At 47.7% G+C, this 15,822-nt stretch overlaps 1 protein-coding gene across 1 annotated transcript in view; it reads right to left on the reverse strand.

Moving 5' to 3' along the window:
* Positions 1-414: 414 nt before the first annotated feature.
* Znf683 (zinc finger protein 683) overlaps positions 415-15,822 on the reverse strand; it is a 61,298-nt gene continuing 45,890 nt past the window's right edge. The window contains 8 exon segments of the mRNA XM_045149096.1: positions 415-459; positions 461-579; positions 582-615; positions 618-725; positions 2,726-2,882; positions 4,896-5,196; positions 5,199-5,235; positions 5,238-5,575. Coding sequence (XP_045005031.1) covers positions 415-459; positions 461-579; positions 582-615; positions 618-725; positions 2,726-2,882; positions 4,896-5,196; positions 5,199-5,235; positions 5,238-5,575 — 1,139 coding nt within the window.

Genomic DNA, 15,822 nt, shown 5'->3' on the forward strand with positions numbered 1-15,822 from the left:
TCCAGGTTCAGCATGGCCTAAAGTGAGACCCTACCTCGAAAACAAGAAGAAGAAGAAGGTGGTGGTAAGGAGCCCAGGAACATGTGGACAGGTGGTAAGTAAACTGGTCAGAAGAAAGAACAGAGTCCTGTGCTGGGGCAGCAGTCTGTGTGTCTTGACAGGTGGGACTGTCCATCAGAGTATTGAAATGGAGGGCTCCAGTAGGTCACAGAGAGGAACCCAAGCCCAGCCTGAAATGGCTGCATGCACCCACCCATGCAACGCTCTTCCTGGTTGTGTCCATGAGACCTGGTTGGTGCATGATGATATGCCCCTTTTCTGGGGACGCTCACTCCTGAACTCAGCACTGAGAAAAGCCCTTAATTGCCCACACTCTGTCCCCAGGATAATCCCAGCATCATCTGGCTGTCCTCACTATCCCTGAGATACTGAGGACGCTTTAACCTTGTCCACACCCAGGGCCCATCTGCTTCTCTGATGGTGCTGCGGCAAGATCTAATGTTCCTTGGAGCCATTGGGCAAGACAGGTGAGAGAGGCCATGCGCAGGTGGGTGTGGGCCAGGCCACAGGGTTGGGGGGGTGCAGCCGATTGTGCAGCTTCAGGTGGACATGCTGGACAAAGTGAAGTGACTCTTGCTCATGCTGCACTGGGAGGGTCAGTCCCCTGAGTGAAGACGCAGGTGAGTCTTGAGGTTGCTGGAGCTGCTGAAGCCCTTGGGGCACATCTGATGGGAGTGGGTACTGATATCAGCTTTGCCCTCACAGCTAGCTCTCAGGGTTTTTCCCCCGACCCCCATCTTAGAAACCACTCCTCTAAGCCAGGTGTGGTGGCGCATGCCTTTAATCCCAGCGCTCAGGAGGCAGAGGTAGGAGGATTGCCGTGAGTTCAAGGCCACCCTGAGACTACATAGTGAATTCCAGGTTAGCCTGGGCTAGAGTGAGAACCTACCTTGAAAAACTACAAAAAGAAAAAAAGAAACTCACCTCTAACCTACCTCCCTGACTAGGCAGACTATGAAATTTTTCCTAGCGATGTTTCCCTGGAGGCCTATAGTGTAGCACATTGCAGCCAGGCTGATTTGGGTTAGCATCCTTCTTTGACTTCTATGTGACCTTGTATAAATGACTTCTCTCTGAGCCTTCCTATACCGATAACATGTGACTAATGATTCCTCAACTTCATGGTCACATTAGACTGAATGAAGTAATCACACATAACCTGTATGTGTGAAGGCATCAGTAACTGGGGGCTGAATATGCCAGGAGTGGGTGCCATGTAGTCTTCCCCAGAAAATCCTGGGACAGCATGCCTTGATATTAGCACCTGTCCTATATTATGGTGAAAAAGTGGAATGAGGTCATTAGCCAAAGCTCCTACGGCAAACTGGGAAGAGGAGCTAGGACTTGAACCCAAGTAGTCTGACTCTGTAACCTAGACTCATAGCCACTATTTCTCTCAGTCTTATTTCCCCTCTCCCATGACCTCCCAAAAGATGGGATCAGGCTCAAAGAAGATGGCTTTCCTACTTAGATTCTTTGATTGAGCTATGGACTTTACTCCTATAAAAATCCTGGAGGCCCAAGTGTGCTGGCACATGCCCTTAATCCCAGCATTCGGGAGGTAGAGGTAGGAGGATTGCCGAGAGTTCGGGGCTACCCTGAGTCTACATCATGAATTCCAGGTCAGCCTGAGCTAGCGTGAGACCCTACTTCAGAAAAAAATAAAAGTAAAAATCCTGGGAGGGCTGGAGAGATGGCTTAGCCATTAAAGCACTTGTCTGTGAAGCCTAAGGATCTAGGTTCAATTCCCCAGTAAGCCAGATGTACAAGTTGGTGCATTCATCTGGAGTTCGTCTGCAGTGGCTGAAGGGACTGGTGTGCCCAATCTCTCTATCTATCTAGATGCCTCTTTCTCTCCCTATCACAAACAAATAAATGGGATTTTGTCTTAGAGAGAGAGAAAGAGAATTGGCCAGCCAGGGCGTCAAGCACTGCAATCAAACTCCAGATGCTTGTGCCACCTAGTACACATGTGCAATCTTGCCTCATCTTTGTGGGTCTAACTAATGTGGGATCTAGAGAGTCAAACATAGGTCCTTAGGCTTTGCAGGCAAGAGCCTTAACCACTAAACTATCTCTCAAGCCCTAAAATATTTTTTAAAAAATCTTATGGAGGGTATGGTGGTGCACGCCTTTAATCCCAGCACTCAGGAGGCAGAGGTAGGAGGATCACTGTGAATTCAAGACCACCCTGAGACTACATAGTGAATTCCAGGTTAGCCTGGGCTACCTCGAAAAACCAAAAAAAAAAAAAAATCCCAGCTGGACATGGTGGCACACACCTTTATCCCCAGCACTCAGGAGGCTGAGGTAGGAGGATTGCTTTGAGTTTGAGGCCAGCCTGAGATTACATAGTGAATTCCAGGTCAGCCTCGGCTACAAAAAAACAAAACAAAAGGTCCTGGGAGACAGGTAAGGGTACACCTTCTCCAGGATCCTCAATGTCATTATTCTCCATCCACAGACATACAGCTCTTTTCTCCTCCACTATCCCTCACAACATCCCTCACTAAGCTGAGGGCTCATTTTCACACATAGCCCATCCCTCTCCCTTAGCCTTTGCTTTCCCTGCACCCACTTTTCCACATTCACTTGCTCAGGAGAATGGAGGCCCAAGTGGCACCCCTTCAGGGTCTTCGGATCCTCATCAGGATGTCAGGTATACATTGGAGGGGCAAAAGGGTCTTCCCAGGCATGAATAGGGCCGCTCCCCAGTGTGTACCAGTGTGCACCGCTTCTGTAGGTGGGCCAGCTCAGTAAAGCTCTTCTGACACAGGGCACACTGGAATGGACCTTCCCCACTGTGCACACGCATGTGGACTGGAGCCACGTGGGGAAGAAGTGCTGCCAGCTGCCCGGATCCCCCAGCAAGGCCCAGAAGCCTCCCTAAATCTCTGGCCACTTTCCTGCAGGAGCTCTTGCTGGCATCCAGCCCTCTCTGTCAATTCCCTTGAGAACTGTCAACCCCCAGAATACTACTTTCAGCTGCCCTGAGGCAAGGTGGCAGGGTTCAGGAGGTTAGGTAAGGGGTACCTTAAATACACCCGGAAGCAGTGCTCCTTCAGGTACGCTTCACAGAATGGTAGCATCAGTATTAAGTTGGGAGCATTCTGTAAATGTGGATTGGGGCTGGAGAGATGGCTTAGTGGTTAAGGAGTTTGCCTGCAAAGCCAAAGGACCTTAATTCGATTCCTCAAGACCCAGGTAAGCCAGATGCACAAGGTGGCACATGTGTCCAGAGTTCGTTTTCAGTGGCTGGAGGGCCTGGCACACCCATCTCTCTCTCTCCCTCTCCCCCTGTGTCTTTCTGTCTCTCAAAGAAATAAATAAAACATTTTTTAAAAAAGAGGAGGGAATTACCATGGGATATTGTTTACAATTATGGAAGTTGTCAATAAAAAATTAAATAAAAAAAGAAGCCAGATAACAAAAAAAAGAAAAGAAGAAATGTGGATTCTTAGGCACCACCCCAGGCTTGCTGAGTCACAATTTCTGGGGCTCAGGCCTGGGTTTCTGCAGGTTAACTAGCTCTCCAGGTGGTGTGAGGCTTGTTAGTTTAAGAACTGAAGCTGGGCATGAGGGTGCATGCCTTTAATCCCAGCACTTGGGAGGCAGAGGTAGGAGGATCACCGTGAGTTTGAGGCCACCCTGAGACTACACAGTGAATTTCAGGTCACCCTGGGCTAGAGTGAAATCCTACCTCAAAAAAGCACATAGAAAAGAAAATAAAAGAGCTCCCACCTTAGAGGCTCCAACACCAAGGTTGTTCCCCAATAACCGTAACTTTTTCTTACTACAGCAGATGCCAATCTGCATATAGCTTCCAGTCTTGATCTTTCATGCATAGAGTGACACACCCGTGGGTGTTCCCTACTGGACGATGCCAATGCCCACAAAACCAGGCCTGACTTATGAATCCCACTTGGAAAAGACTGGTTCTCAGACTGTAGTCTAGACTCACCAAAACCTACCCCTTCCTCCATCTGACCTTTGCCGGGCATGGTGGCACATGCCTGTAGTCCCAGCAGCACTCGGGAGGCAGAGGTAGGAGGATCACCATGAGTTTGAGGCCACCCTGAGACTACATAATGAATTCTAGGTCAGTTTGGGCTACAGTGAAACCCTACTTTGTAAAACTTGGAAAGGAAAAAAAAGTCTTAACTAGGAATCCAGTAAGGATGACTGCCTAGGACAGGACCTTGTACCACATGCTTAGAGAGTGAAACCAAGGCCTAACCCCACCAATGAATATAGTGACAATGGGAAAATCCCATTAGGAACCTCTGTTTCCCCCTTCTTTTTTTTGGTGGTGGGGGGGGTTGAGATAAGATCTTACTGTAGCCTAGGCTGACCTGGAATTCATTATGTAGTTTCAGGATGGCCTAGAAGTCATGGTGATCCTCCCACCTCTGCCTCCTGAGTGCTGGGATTAAAGGTGTGTGCTGCTATACCTGGCCTCTTTTCTTTTCTTTTCTTTTCTTTTCTTTTCTTTTCTTTTCTTTTCTTTTCTTTTCTTTTCTTTTCTTTTCTTTTCTTTCCTTTCTTCTCCTTTCTTTTCTTTCCTGCGATGGGGGTCTCACTATATTTCACAGGCTGTCCTGGAACTTAAGTGATCCTTCTGCCTCAGCCTCCTGAATGTTTGAACAACAGGTGTGTACTACCAAGCCCAGAGGGTGGCCATCTTATCTTGTATCTCTACTCAAATGAACCTCAAGATCACTTAACCCTACGAGCTACCCGAGAGTGACTTCGGCTTTCAGGACTTGGTTCTAGAAGCATGGTGAAAGGTAAAGGAGTCACTGAGGGGGACAGCAGAGCCTGGGAAGCAGATTGCCTTGAGGTTGGAGAGCTGCCCCAAACTCTTGCCACACACGTTGCACTCGTTTAGAATTTTACCATCCTCTTTCTTCAGTGGGCAGCGCAGGGTTGTGATACCAGCCCGGGAGCCTGGCATGGCCCACTTTGCTGGAGTCATGACACTAGCTTGGCCCAGCCCTGAGGAGGAGCGCAGGGCAGCTCTGGAGTCTGGATCCTGGGCCTGGGAGTCCAGGGCATGGCCGGAAGTCCGGAAAGCCCCTGGGTGGAGAAGCAGAGGCTCCTCCTGGGCTCGGTGAGGTCCCCTCTCATTGGTTGTCGTAGCAAGCAGGGCGGGGCCTTGGTGGGATAGGAGGTATCCCCCGGGGCTGCAGGAAGAGGCGAGGACCTCGAGCAGAAGGTGGCGCCCCATAGGTGAACGCGTAAGGTGGAGGTAGGAAAAGCGGGTACCCCGGGTAGAAAGAGTAGAGGCCAAAAGGGAGCTCCTTGGAGATGGGCATGGCAGGGGAGCAGGGACGGAAGCCAGGAGGGCTTAGGCTCTTTCTGCTCTGGCTGAGGGCTGGGAAGGAGCTATTGTGAGGAGTCAGGAGTGGGCAGGTCGCTCTTTCTGGCTGGCTTCTCATCTTGTCCCTGTTCCATGAGTTCTTGGTTGCAAGCTTCTCATCAGTGGTGCTGTCAGGCATCCCTGACAGGTGGTTCCCTGAACAGGAAATGGAAGGCTGTCAGACCCCCACAGCAAGCCTGCCCAGATCAGGGATGGGAAAGAACTGCAGCCGCGAGCTGGTGAGGCAGCTTGGGCAAGGGTCCTTCTGGGATTCAGTTCCCCCAATGCTACTGCACTTGCCAATGAAGCCTTCAACAATTTCTATAGTGAAGCTGGAGAGATGACTCAGCAGTTAAGGCACTTGACTGCAAAGCCTGATGACTCCGGTCTGATTACCCAGGACCCATCTAAAGCCAGATGCACAAGGTGGCACATGCATCTGGCGTTTGCAGTGGCTAGAGGACCTGGTGTGCCCATTCTCTCTGTGTCTCTGTCTCTGTTTCTCATTATCTCTCTGTGTCTCTCTCTCCTTGCAAATAAAGAAAAATATTTAAATAAAAAGAATTTCTAGGAGTGGGAAAATGGCTTAGCGGGTTAAGGCGTTTGCCTGTGAAGTCTAAGGACCCCAGTTCAATTCCCCAGGACCCACGTAAAAAGGGGTCCTATGCATCTAGAGTTTGTTTTGCAGTGGCTAGAGGCCCTGGTGTACCCATTCTCTCTTTCTCTCTATCTTTCTCTTTCTCTCACTCCCTCTGAAATTAAAAAAAAAAATACTAAAAGAAAAATAATATTAAAATATTTAAAAATATTAGTAAAATATTTAAAAATATAAAATAACTTCTATAGTGCTCAACAGTTCCAGGGAAAGAAAATGGTTCAAGCAGTCTACAAGGAATTAGGTGGAGAGGTCAAGTGGGCAGATGGGTAAACTGGAGTTCAAGAACGAGGTCTCAGGTTAAGTTAGGAAGGAAGAAGAGGACAGGAAGCAGAGGTGGTAGCACGAAACTGAATTTGAAGTATGAAACTATATAGCAAGAAAGGACTGGGGAGGTGGTTCTGAGGTTAAAGGCACTTTCTTACAAAGCCTGACAACATGGGTTCCATTCCCCAGGACCCACATAAAGCCACATGTACAAACTGTCACATGCATCTGGAATTTGTTTGCAGTGGCAGGCAGTCTTGGCATATCCATTCTCTCTCTCTCTCTCTCTCTCAAATAAATAAATAAAAATATAACAAAACCCTTGCATAGTGGCCTATGTCTTTAATCCCAGCACTCGGAGGCAGAGGTAGGAGGATCACCATGAGTTTGAGGCCACCCTGAAATTACACAGTGAATTCTTGGTCAGTCTGGGCTAAAGCAATACCTTACCGAAAAAAAAAAAAAAAAAAGAAATAAATAAAGAAAAGTATACTATCTGTTTGAACCCTCATTTATTTACTTAATCAATTTTACTAAGCTGTTCACTCTGCTCTGTGCTGGGGTCACAGAAATAAAGGACACAGCAGGATAGTTCTGACCCTCTAAGAGGTCTCCATTCCCTAAGGAAAGGATGTATTCTGATGTAGCAAACCCAGAGCCAGTATAAACGAGATCTCAACTTATGGATGCAGAAGTAAGACCTTAGGGGTATGACCCAAAGTCATGGAACTAGAAAGGGTAGAAGCAGGACTCCTGATTCCCAGTCTAGTGCTCCTATCTTATCATAAAGACAGCTACAGCCCAAATGCTCCAGACAGACAAGGCTTCATCCCCACCTCTGATGACCATACCAGCCACCCTCCCATTACTGGAAAAAGACAGTATCTATCATCTCCTTGAAAGACCTCAGTATCCTTAGGCTGGAACTTCAAGACAAACTGTGGCAGTAAAGTGTGCCACCCAGTGACACTGAGTCTCCTCTGCATCCCAAAACATAACTGTGCCCCTCCAACCCCCCCACCCAAAGCACAGGATGGGCCTGGACCCCAACTTACTCATACTTAAAGGGTCCTCTTTGAGAACCTGTGGGTTTCTGTCTGGGGATGTCAGGTGCAGGGTACACATATATAGGTTCAGGCCCTGGGGACAAGCTAGCAAGGACGATATGGCTGGTACCACTGGCAAAAGGCTCATCCAGCTAGCCCAGGATGGGCCATGAGCTTCTATAATATCTAGAGGTGGCCTGTAGGCAGAGAAGACCTGCAAAATAGGGGCCAAGAGGCTTGGGAACAGGGGCAAGGACTTGTGGGTCCCTTGAATTTTTCCACTACTAGTTTGGTTTCCAAAAACGAGAAGATAAGCCATGGACATCTGTCCTCACCTCTGTCATTCCCCTTCCAGCATCCAAGGATGAGAAGATAAGCCATGGATGTCTGTCCTCACCTCTGTCACTCCTCTTCCAGCATCCAAGGATGAGAAGATAAGCCATGGATGTCTGTCCTCACCTCTGTCACTCCTCTTCCAGCATCCAAGGATGAGAAGATAAGACATGGACATCTACCCTCACAGCTGTCATTCCCCTTCCAGCATCCAAGGACGAGAAGAGAAGCCATGGACATCTGTCCTCACCTCTGTCATTCCCCTTCAGCATCCAAGGATGGGAAGATAAGCCATGGACATCTGTCCTCATCTCTGTCATTCCTCTTCAGCATCCAAGGATAAGAAGGTAAGCCATGGACACCTACCCTCACCTCTGTCATTCCCCTTCCAGCATCCAAGGATGAGAAGATAAGCCATGGATGTCTGTCTTCACCTCTGTCATTCCCCTTCCAGCATCCAAGGATGAGAAGATAAGCCATGGACATCTGTCTTCACCTCTGTCATTTCCCTTCAGCGTCCAAGGATGAGAAGATAAACCATGGACATCTCTCCTCACATCTGTCATTCCTCTTCAGCATCCAAGGATGAGAAGATAAGCCATGGACATCTGTCCTCACCTCTGTCATTCCCCTTCCAGCATCCAAGGATGAGAAGGTAAGTCATGGACACCTACCCTCACCTCTGTCACTCTCCTTCCAGCATCCAAGGATGAGAAGATAAGCCATGAACACCTACCCTCACATCTGTCATTACCCTTCCATCACCCAAGAATGAGAAGATAAGCCATGGACATCTGTCCTCACCTCTGTCATTACCCTTCCATCATCCAAAGATGAGAAGAGAAGCCATGGACATCTGTCCTCACATCTGTCATTCCCCTTCCATCATCCAAAGATGAGAAGATAAACCATGGACATCTGTCCTCACATCTGTCATTCCCTTTCCGTCACCCAAGAATGAGAAGATAAGCCATGGACATCTGTCCTCACATCTGTCATTCCCCTTCCAGCATCCAAGGATGGACATCTATCTTTCCCCTTCCAGCATCCAAAAGTTTTTTTCCCCTTGAGGACTTTTTCTCATCCACCTCCTGCCCCTAGAATCTGTCCTGTTCACCCTGCCCACTGCTACTTATAACCATCCTGGTCTCTATACACTGTGTTGTCTGGAATGAAACCAAAATGAATTGAGGGGATATCCTCCTCCAAATCTACAAATCCCACATAATGGCCCTGAGCTCCCTATCACTAAAGCCCAAGGCCATGGTCACACTAGCCAAGCCTTCTACTCTATGGCTTTCTCTATTTTCTTACTCATAGGAAAGTCTTGGCCTCTGGGGCATGGGGACAGGACCCTGGCATGTCAAGGGTACATCCCCATAGTATAGAGCTGCTTCAGATTAGTGGTAGGGGTCTAGTCCATTCAGGCTTTCTACCCTTCCTCCTAACAGGTAGATGCCCTCTGAAGAGAAGGCTGACCACCAACTTACCTGGTCACCTTGACAGAGCTGTAAGTCCAGGCTGGAGGACACAGAGTCCTCTGATCCCCCAAAGATCTTTGTCTGAGGGCAACAATGCAACTGGGCATCTGGTTTTTCCTTCATAGCCTCACTACTTGATGGGGAGACAGGTGAGTTGGGAGTAGCTGTGAATACCTTCCAGGCAGGAGCCTTAGCCTGGCTTCTAGCACTGGCTTTGTCCCCACCTGGTTGGGTGACTGTGAGTGGGATACTCTCTCCTGACCTCAGTTTCCCTGTATGAAACATGGAGGGTTGAGGCTGGGGATGTAGCTCAATTGGTTGCCTAGCTTGGATAGATCCCTGAGCTCAATTTCCAGCACCACATGAAGTGGGTATGGTGGCATATATTTGTAATTCCAATACTTGGGAAGTTAGAGGCAGGAGGATAAATTCAAGGTCGTCTTCAGGTACATGTCAAGTTCAAGGCCATTTTGAAATACATAAAACTCTTATCTCAATAAATGAATAAATAAAGATGTCAGATGTGGTGGCACACACCTTTAATCCCAGCACTCAGGGTGCCAAGTTATGAGGATCATTGTGAGTTCAAGGCCACCCTGAGACTACATAGTGAATTCTAGGTCAGTCTAAGCTAGGGTGAGACCCTACCTTGAAAAAAGATTTTTTTTCTTAAATAAAGGGTTGGCCTGGTTAGTGGGTAAGGATTTTCTTGGGTGAAGAAAGCAGGTTAAATGGAGACGAAGCAACTGGAATTTGAGAGGAAGGTTCCCATGGACATTCTTTTTTTTTTTTTCTTTTGAGATAGGGTCTAGTTATAGCCCAGGCTGACCTGGAATTCACTATGTAGTCTCAGGGTGACCTTGAACTCATGGTGATCCTCCTCTACCTCTGCCTTCCATGTGCTAGCATTAAAAGCATGGCGCCACCATGTTCGGCTCCCATGGACATTCTTGAAGAAACATTCCATATCCCTCCAGGCTGCAGAAAATTAGGAGCTTCCCTTTCCCATGTAGAACATGATTTATGTTTATACCAACCAGAAGCTCCCACCATCAGAGTTCACCCAGAGGCTTTTCTGTGAAGCTGAGGAAACTTTAGGGTCCTGTCACACAGACTGCCTCAGGCCTTTATCAGCAGGAAGCCCCAGATGGGGAGCCACCAGGCTAATAAAAAGATACCCTGTCAAAAAAAAAAAAAAAAAAAAAGAAAGAAAGAAAAGAAAGAAAAACACTTGCTGCGAAGCCTAAGGACCCAGGTTTGATTCCCCAGTACCCACATAAACCAGATGCACAAGGTGGCATATGTATCTGGAGTTCATTTGAAGTGGCCATAAGTCCTGGCGTGCCCATTCTCTCTCTCTGTCTCTATCTTTTCTTTTAATTTTTTAAAAATATATTTAATGTATTTATTTATTTGAGAGAGAAAGAATGGGTGTGTCGGGGCCTCCAGCTACCGCAAACAAACTCCAGATGCATGCGCCTTCTTGTGCATCTGGCTTACGTGGGTCCTGTAGAATCAAACCAGGGTCCTTTGGCTTTGCAGGAGAGTGCCTTAACCACTAAGCAATCTTCTCCAGCCCCTCTCTCTCTTTCTTAAGATAAATAAATAAAATATTAGAAAGGAAAGATACTCTGTCAATAAGCACTCAGCTGACTGCTCAGTCAGCACCTTGATGCTCAACCATCTTCATCTGAGGCCACATGGCACAGGTGTCATCTGAGCTGGCCAAATGCTCTAACTCCCACTCCTTCCCCTCAGAGACTCCAAAATGCTCCTCAGACACTAAAACCCTCATTTCTCTCTCAGCCTTCCAACCACCCTTCTCTTCCTTCCCACCTCCTGCCCAACTTGCCTCAGGTCTCAAATACCATCGCCCGAAGGTGGGTGGCCACATGGACTCTTTGCCTGGCTCTGCAGCAACCCTCTCTTGCTGGGAAGGAGGATGGTCAGACTGGTACCAGTGCTAGGTCTGAAGCCCCAGGAGATGGGAGAGATGACAGGATGGCGCTGTGTTTGAAGTCGCCTTAAACAGGAAGAGAGGGGAAGGCAAGCAGATCTGGGAACCCTGTAAGACCTGATGGGGGTGCTCTAGCCCTGCCCCCACCTCCACCGTTACCTCCCTGTGCTAGCTCTGCTCACTGAGGTGTGAGCCAAATACTGGCATTCCCCCCACCCCCGTGTGTGTGTGTGTGTGTGTGTGTGTGTGTGTGTGGACTAATCTCTTGACTGACCCCAGAGGACTAAGCTGGAGAGGGACAAAGCAGGGCTGCAATGCTGGAGCTGGGTGCTTCTGGGAATAAGAGACAACCTGAGACACAAACAGGCAATGGTGGTGACAAGGAAGACAGTGATGGTGGCAGGCAGGGTCAGGAATAGGCAGACAAGAACAGACAACACATGGGCTGGATAGATGCCTTAGCATTTAAGGCATTTGCCTGCAAAGCCCAAGGACCCAGGTTTGATGCCCGGGAACCCACGTCAAGTCAGATGTACAAGGTGGCACATAAATCTGGAGTCTGCAGCAGCTGGAGGCCCTGGCATGCCCATATTCTCTCTCTTAAATAAATAATGTGTTTGGTTGTTTTGTTTTTTTTTTAAATAGAACAAGCTGGGCATGGTGGCATACACCTTTAATACCAGCACTTGGGAGGCAGAGGTAGCAGGATTGCCAAGAGTTCAAGGCCACCCTAGACTAAATAGTGAATCAGGTCAGCCTGAGCTACAGTAAGACCCCACCTTAAAAAACAAACAAGCAATTGCCAGGTGTGGTGGCGCACGCCTTTAATCCCAGCACTCGGGAAGCAGAGGTAGGAAGATCGCTGTGAGTTCAAGGCCACCCTGAGACTCCATAGTGAATTCCAGGTCAGCCTGGGCTAGAGTGAGACCCTACCTCGAAAAAACAAACAAAAAAATCAGACAATACAGAAGAGGAAAAAGAGAACAGAGCAGGAGCCGATCTTATAGATCAGAGGTCCAGGATTCTACAAACACATCATTCCCTCCCCCTTGTCCCATTTCAGATCTCCTGACCCTTGGGAAATCTATCCAGATAGAAATTGGAGGCCCTGGGCTGAGGAGATGACTCAGTGGTTAAGGTGCTTGCCTGCAAAGCCTAATGACACAGGTTCAATTCCCCAATCAAGCTGGATGCATCTGGAGTTCATTTGTAGTGGCTAGAGGCCCTGGTGTGATCATTCTCTCTCTCTAAATAAATAAAAATACTTTGAAAAAAAATGGAGGCCCAAGCTGGTGATGTGGTGACACATGTCTTTAATCCCAGCACTTGGGGGAAGCAGAGGTAGGAGGATTGCCGTGAGTTCAAGGCCACCCTGAGATTACATAGTAGATTCCAGATCAGCCTGGGCTAGAGAGAGACCCTACCTTGAAAAAATAAAAACAACAACAAAAATTGGGAGAGCCAAGAGAGAACACATGACCATTTAAGGATACCACAAAGTGGGTACAGATGTGACAAGATAGGAACGGGAAGCCTCATTGGCTACATGACCTTTTTTTTTTGTTGTTTTTTGAGGTAGGGTCTCTCTTAAAGGTGTGTGCCACCACGCCTGGCCTACATGGCCTTTTGGGTGGTGCATTTGCATTATTCCCATGTGCACAAGTGTGTATATCACCTTAGGGCCTCACCCAAGTTCCTGTGTGTCTGGCTTAGGAGGACCTAGCCCATTGTGCTCAGGTATGGCCCAAAGTGGCACATCCTAACCCATCATCAAACTCCACTTGAGCTGTGCCACCCAGGCGGGCTAGAACACACCAGGACATCTCAGGCAAATTGCCATGATCACATTTGTTGGTTGGTTGGTTCTTTTTTTGCTATGCTGAGGACTGAACCAGAACCATGTGCATCCTGGGAACATGTTGAACAAATCCCTTGCCATCCTTGCATGTGATCAACTCAGTGCTGAGGCTCACAGCCACCATGCCCTCCATCTCCTCCTGGCATGATTCTTTGCTCATATAGCTGACCCTAATACATCTGTGAGAGTCTCAAGAACAGGGATGACTGTATGCTCATTTTTTTTTATTAAATGTATTTATTTGCAAGCAGAGAGAGGAGGGAGGAGAGAATGGGCACACCAGGGCCTGCAGCCACTGCAAATGAACTCCAGATGCATGTGTTACTTTGTACATCTGGTTTTATGGACTGGGGAATCAAACCTGGGTCCTTAGGCTTTGTAGGCAAGTGCCTTAACTGCTAGGCCATCTCTCCAGCCCTCTATATGCTCACTTTTGTCCCCTGTGTAGATATTTGACAAGTTTTCTTGTGTGTTCAGCATTAGGACCTTTTCCTCTTCTGTCCTGAGGGAGACAGAGGCAACTCCCACTATAAAAGCCCAAAGGAACAGATGTTCCCTGGCCCCCTGCCAGCACCAGGTGCAAGCACATACGGGCAGGGCCTTCAGATGCCCCACCCATACAAAGAATCAGAAGCCAGGAGCCCTGCGGTGGCCTGTAAGAGGAGGCTCCCTCATGAAGGTGGTAGTACCACCCCTGACTTCCAGGACAGAGGAGGAAAGAAAGGGTTTCAGAGAGGTCACCAAGTCCCCTATGGGCTGGTCATGAGCTGAATTCCTATTTTGTTTCAGTTTTATTGTTATTATTGTTGCTTCTTTCGGGACAAGGTCTCTTATAAGTGAGGCTAGCCTTGAACTCCCGATCCTGCAGCCTCCATCTCTCAAGTGCTGGGATTATAGGCATGTGCCATGTCTGGACTGGGTTTGATTTTGTTGTTGTTGTTGTCTTTTCATGGCAGGGTTTCACTGTAGCCCAGGCTGACCTGGAATTCACTGTGTAGTCCCAGGTTGTCCTCAAACTCTTAGTGATCTTCCTACCTCTGCCTCCCTAATGCTGGGATTAAAGGCATGTGCCACATCCAGCTTTGTTTTCAGGGTTTTTTTTAAATACTTTTATTTTGTGCTGGAGAGATGGCTTAGCAGGTAAGGCACTTGCCAGCAAAGCCAAAGGACCCAGGTTCAATTTCCCAGGACCCACATAAGCCAGATGCACAAGGTGGCACATGCATCTGGAGTTCATTTACAGTGGCTAGTGGCCCTGATGTGTCCATTCTCTCCCTATCTATCTATCTATATATCTTCTATTTGCCTCTTTCTCTCTCTCAAATAAATAAATAAAAATAAAATATTTTTATTTATTAATTTGCAAGGAGACAGAGATAGATAGTTAGATAGATAGATAGATGATAGATAGATAGATAGATAGATAGATAGATAGATAGATAGATAGATAGATAGAGAATGGACATACCAGGGCCTCTTGCCATTGCAAATAAACTGCAGATACATGTGCCACTTTGTGTTATCTTTACATGGGTACTGGAGAATCAGACCCAGGCCATTAGGCTTTGTAAGCACGTACCTTAAGCTCTAAGCCATCTCTCCAGCCATGTTTTCAATTTTTTGTTGTTGTTAGTTTTGTTTTTTGAGGTAGGGTCTCTTTCTAGCCCAGGCTGACCTGGAATTCATTATGTAGTCTCAGGGTGACCTCACACTCACTGCAATTCTACCTCTGCCTCCTGAGTGCTCAGATTAAAGGCATGTGCCACCACGCCCAGCCCTGTGTTTTCATTCTTGAGGCAGGGTCTCATTCCAGCCCAGGCTGGCCAGGAATTCATTCTGTACTTCAGGCTGGACTCCTACCTCAGGCTCCCAGGTGCTGGTATAATAGCCATGAGCCATCATGCCTAGCTGTGGTTCTGGATGCCCCAGTGTCCCTTGACCCAATGTGTTCTCTAAGCATAGCTCTATAATCTTCCCATACCTTGGAGGGGATGGGGCAATTGGGGGTTGCAACCAAGGCCCTGTACATACTAAGCAAGAGCTCTATTCACCCCACCCCAAGTCCTTCTTTCATCATCAAATAAACATATTGCTTTTCTGCTTAAGTCGTCACAAAATGGCTTTCTGTAGTTTATAGCCAAGAATCCCACGATATACATGCCCAGACTAGAAGATGAAGCAGCAGGGTTTCAGGCCAGAATATTCCGACAATTACAGTAAATAGCTCCCTTTACAAGAAGCATGGTATGGGGCTGGAGAAATGGCTTAACGGTTAAGGTACTTGCCTGCAAAGCCAAAGGACCCAGGTTTGATTCCCCAGTACCCACATAAGCCAGATGCACCAGGTGGTGCATGCATCTGGAGTTCATTGTAGTGGCTAGAGGCCCTGGTGCGCCCATTCTCTCTGTGTGTCTGTCTTCTCTCTATCTCTCTGCTTGCAAATAAATAAACAAATAAAATAAAATAAAACAAGAAGCATGGTGTGTGCCTGGTGCTGTGCTAGGGCCTTCCTGAGTTTATCTCATTGAATATTCATAGTAAACCTGTGGGGCTGGTTTCATTATTCCCATGACCAACAGGGCTCAGAGAGAGAAAGTGCCTCATCTGAAGTCACATAGCAAATAGCCAAGAGCTCCCTAGTGCCAAACCTTAGCTTCTACTATCTTTTGGCAACATAAGCTTCTACCACTAACACACCAGCCCCTCTTTCTTTTTTAATTTTTAAAAATATGTTTTATTTATTTATTTGAGAGGGAGAAAGAAGGAGAGAGAGAGGGAGAATGAGCGTGCCAGTGCCTCCAGCCAC

The sequence above is a fragment of the Jaculus jaculus genome, chromosome 5 (genome assembly GCF_020740685.1).
Source record: "Jaculus jaculus isolate mJacJac1 chromosome 5, mJacJac1.mat.Y.cur, whole genome shotgun sequence".
Lineage (NCBI taxonomy): Eukaryota > Metazoa > Chordata > Mammalia > Rodentia > Dipodidae > Jaculus > Jaculus jaculus.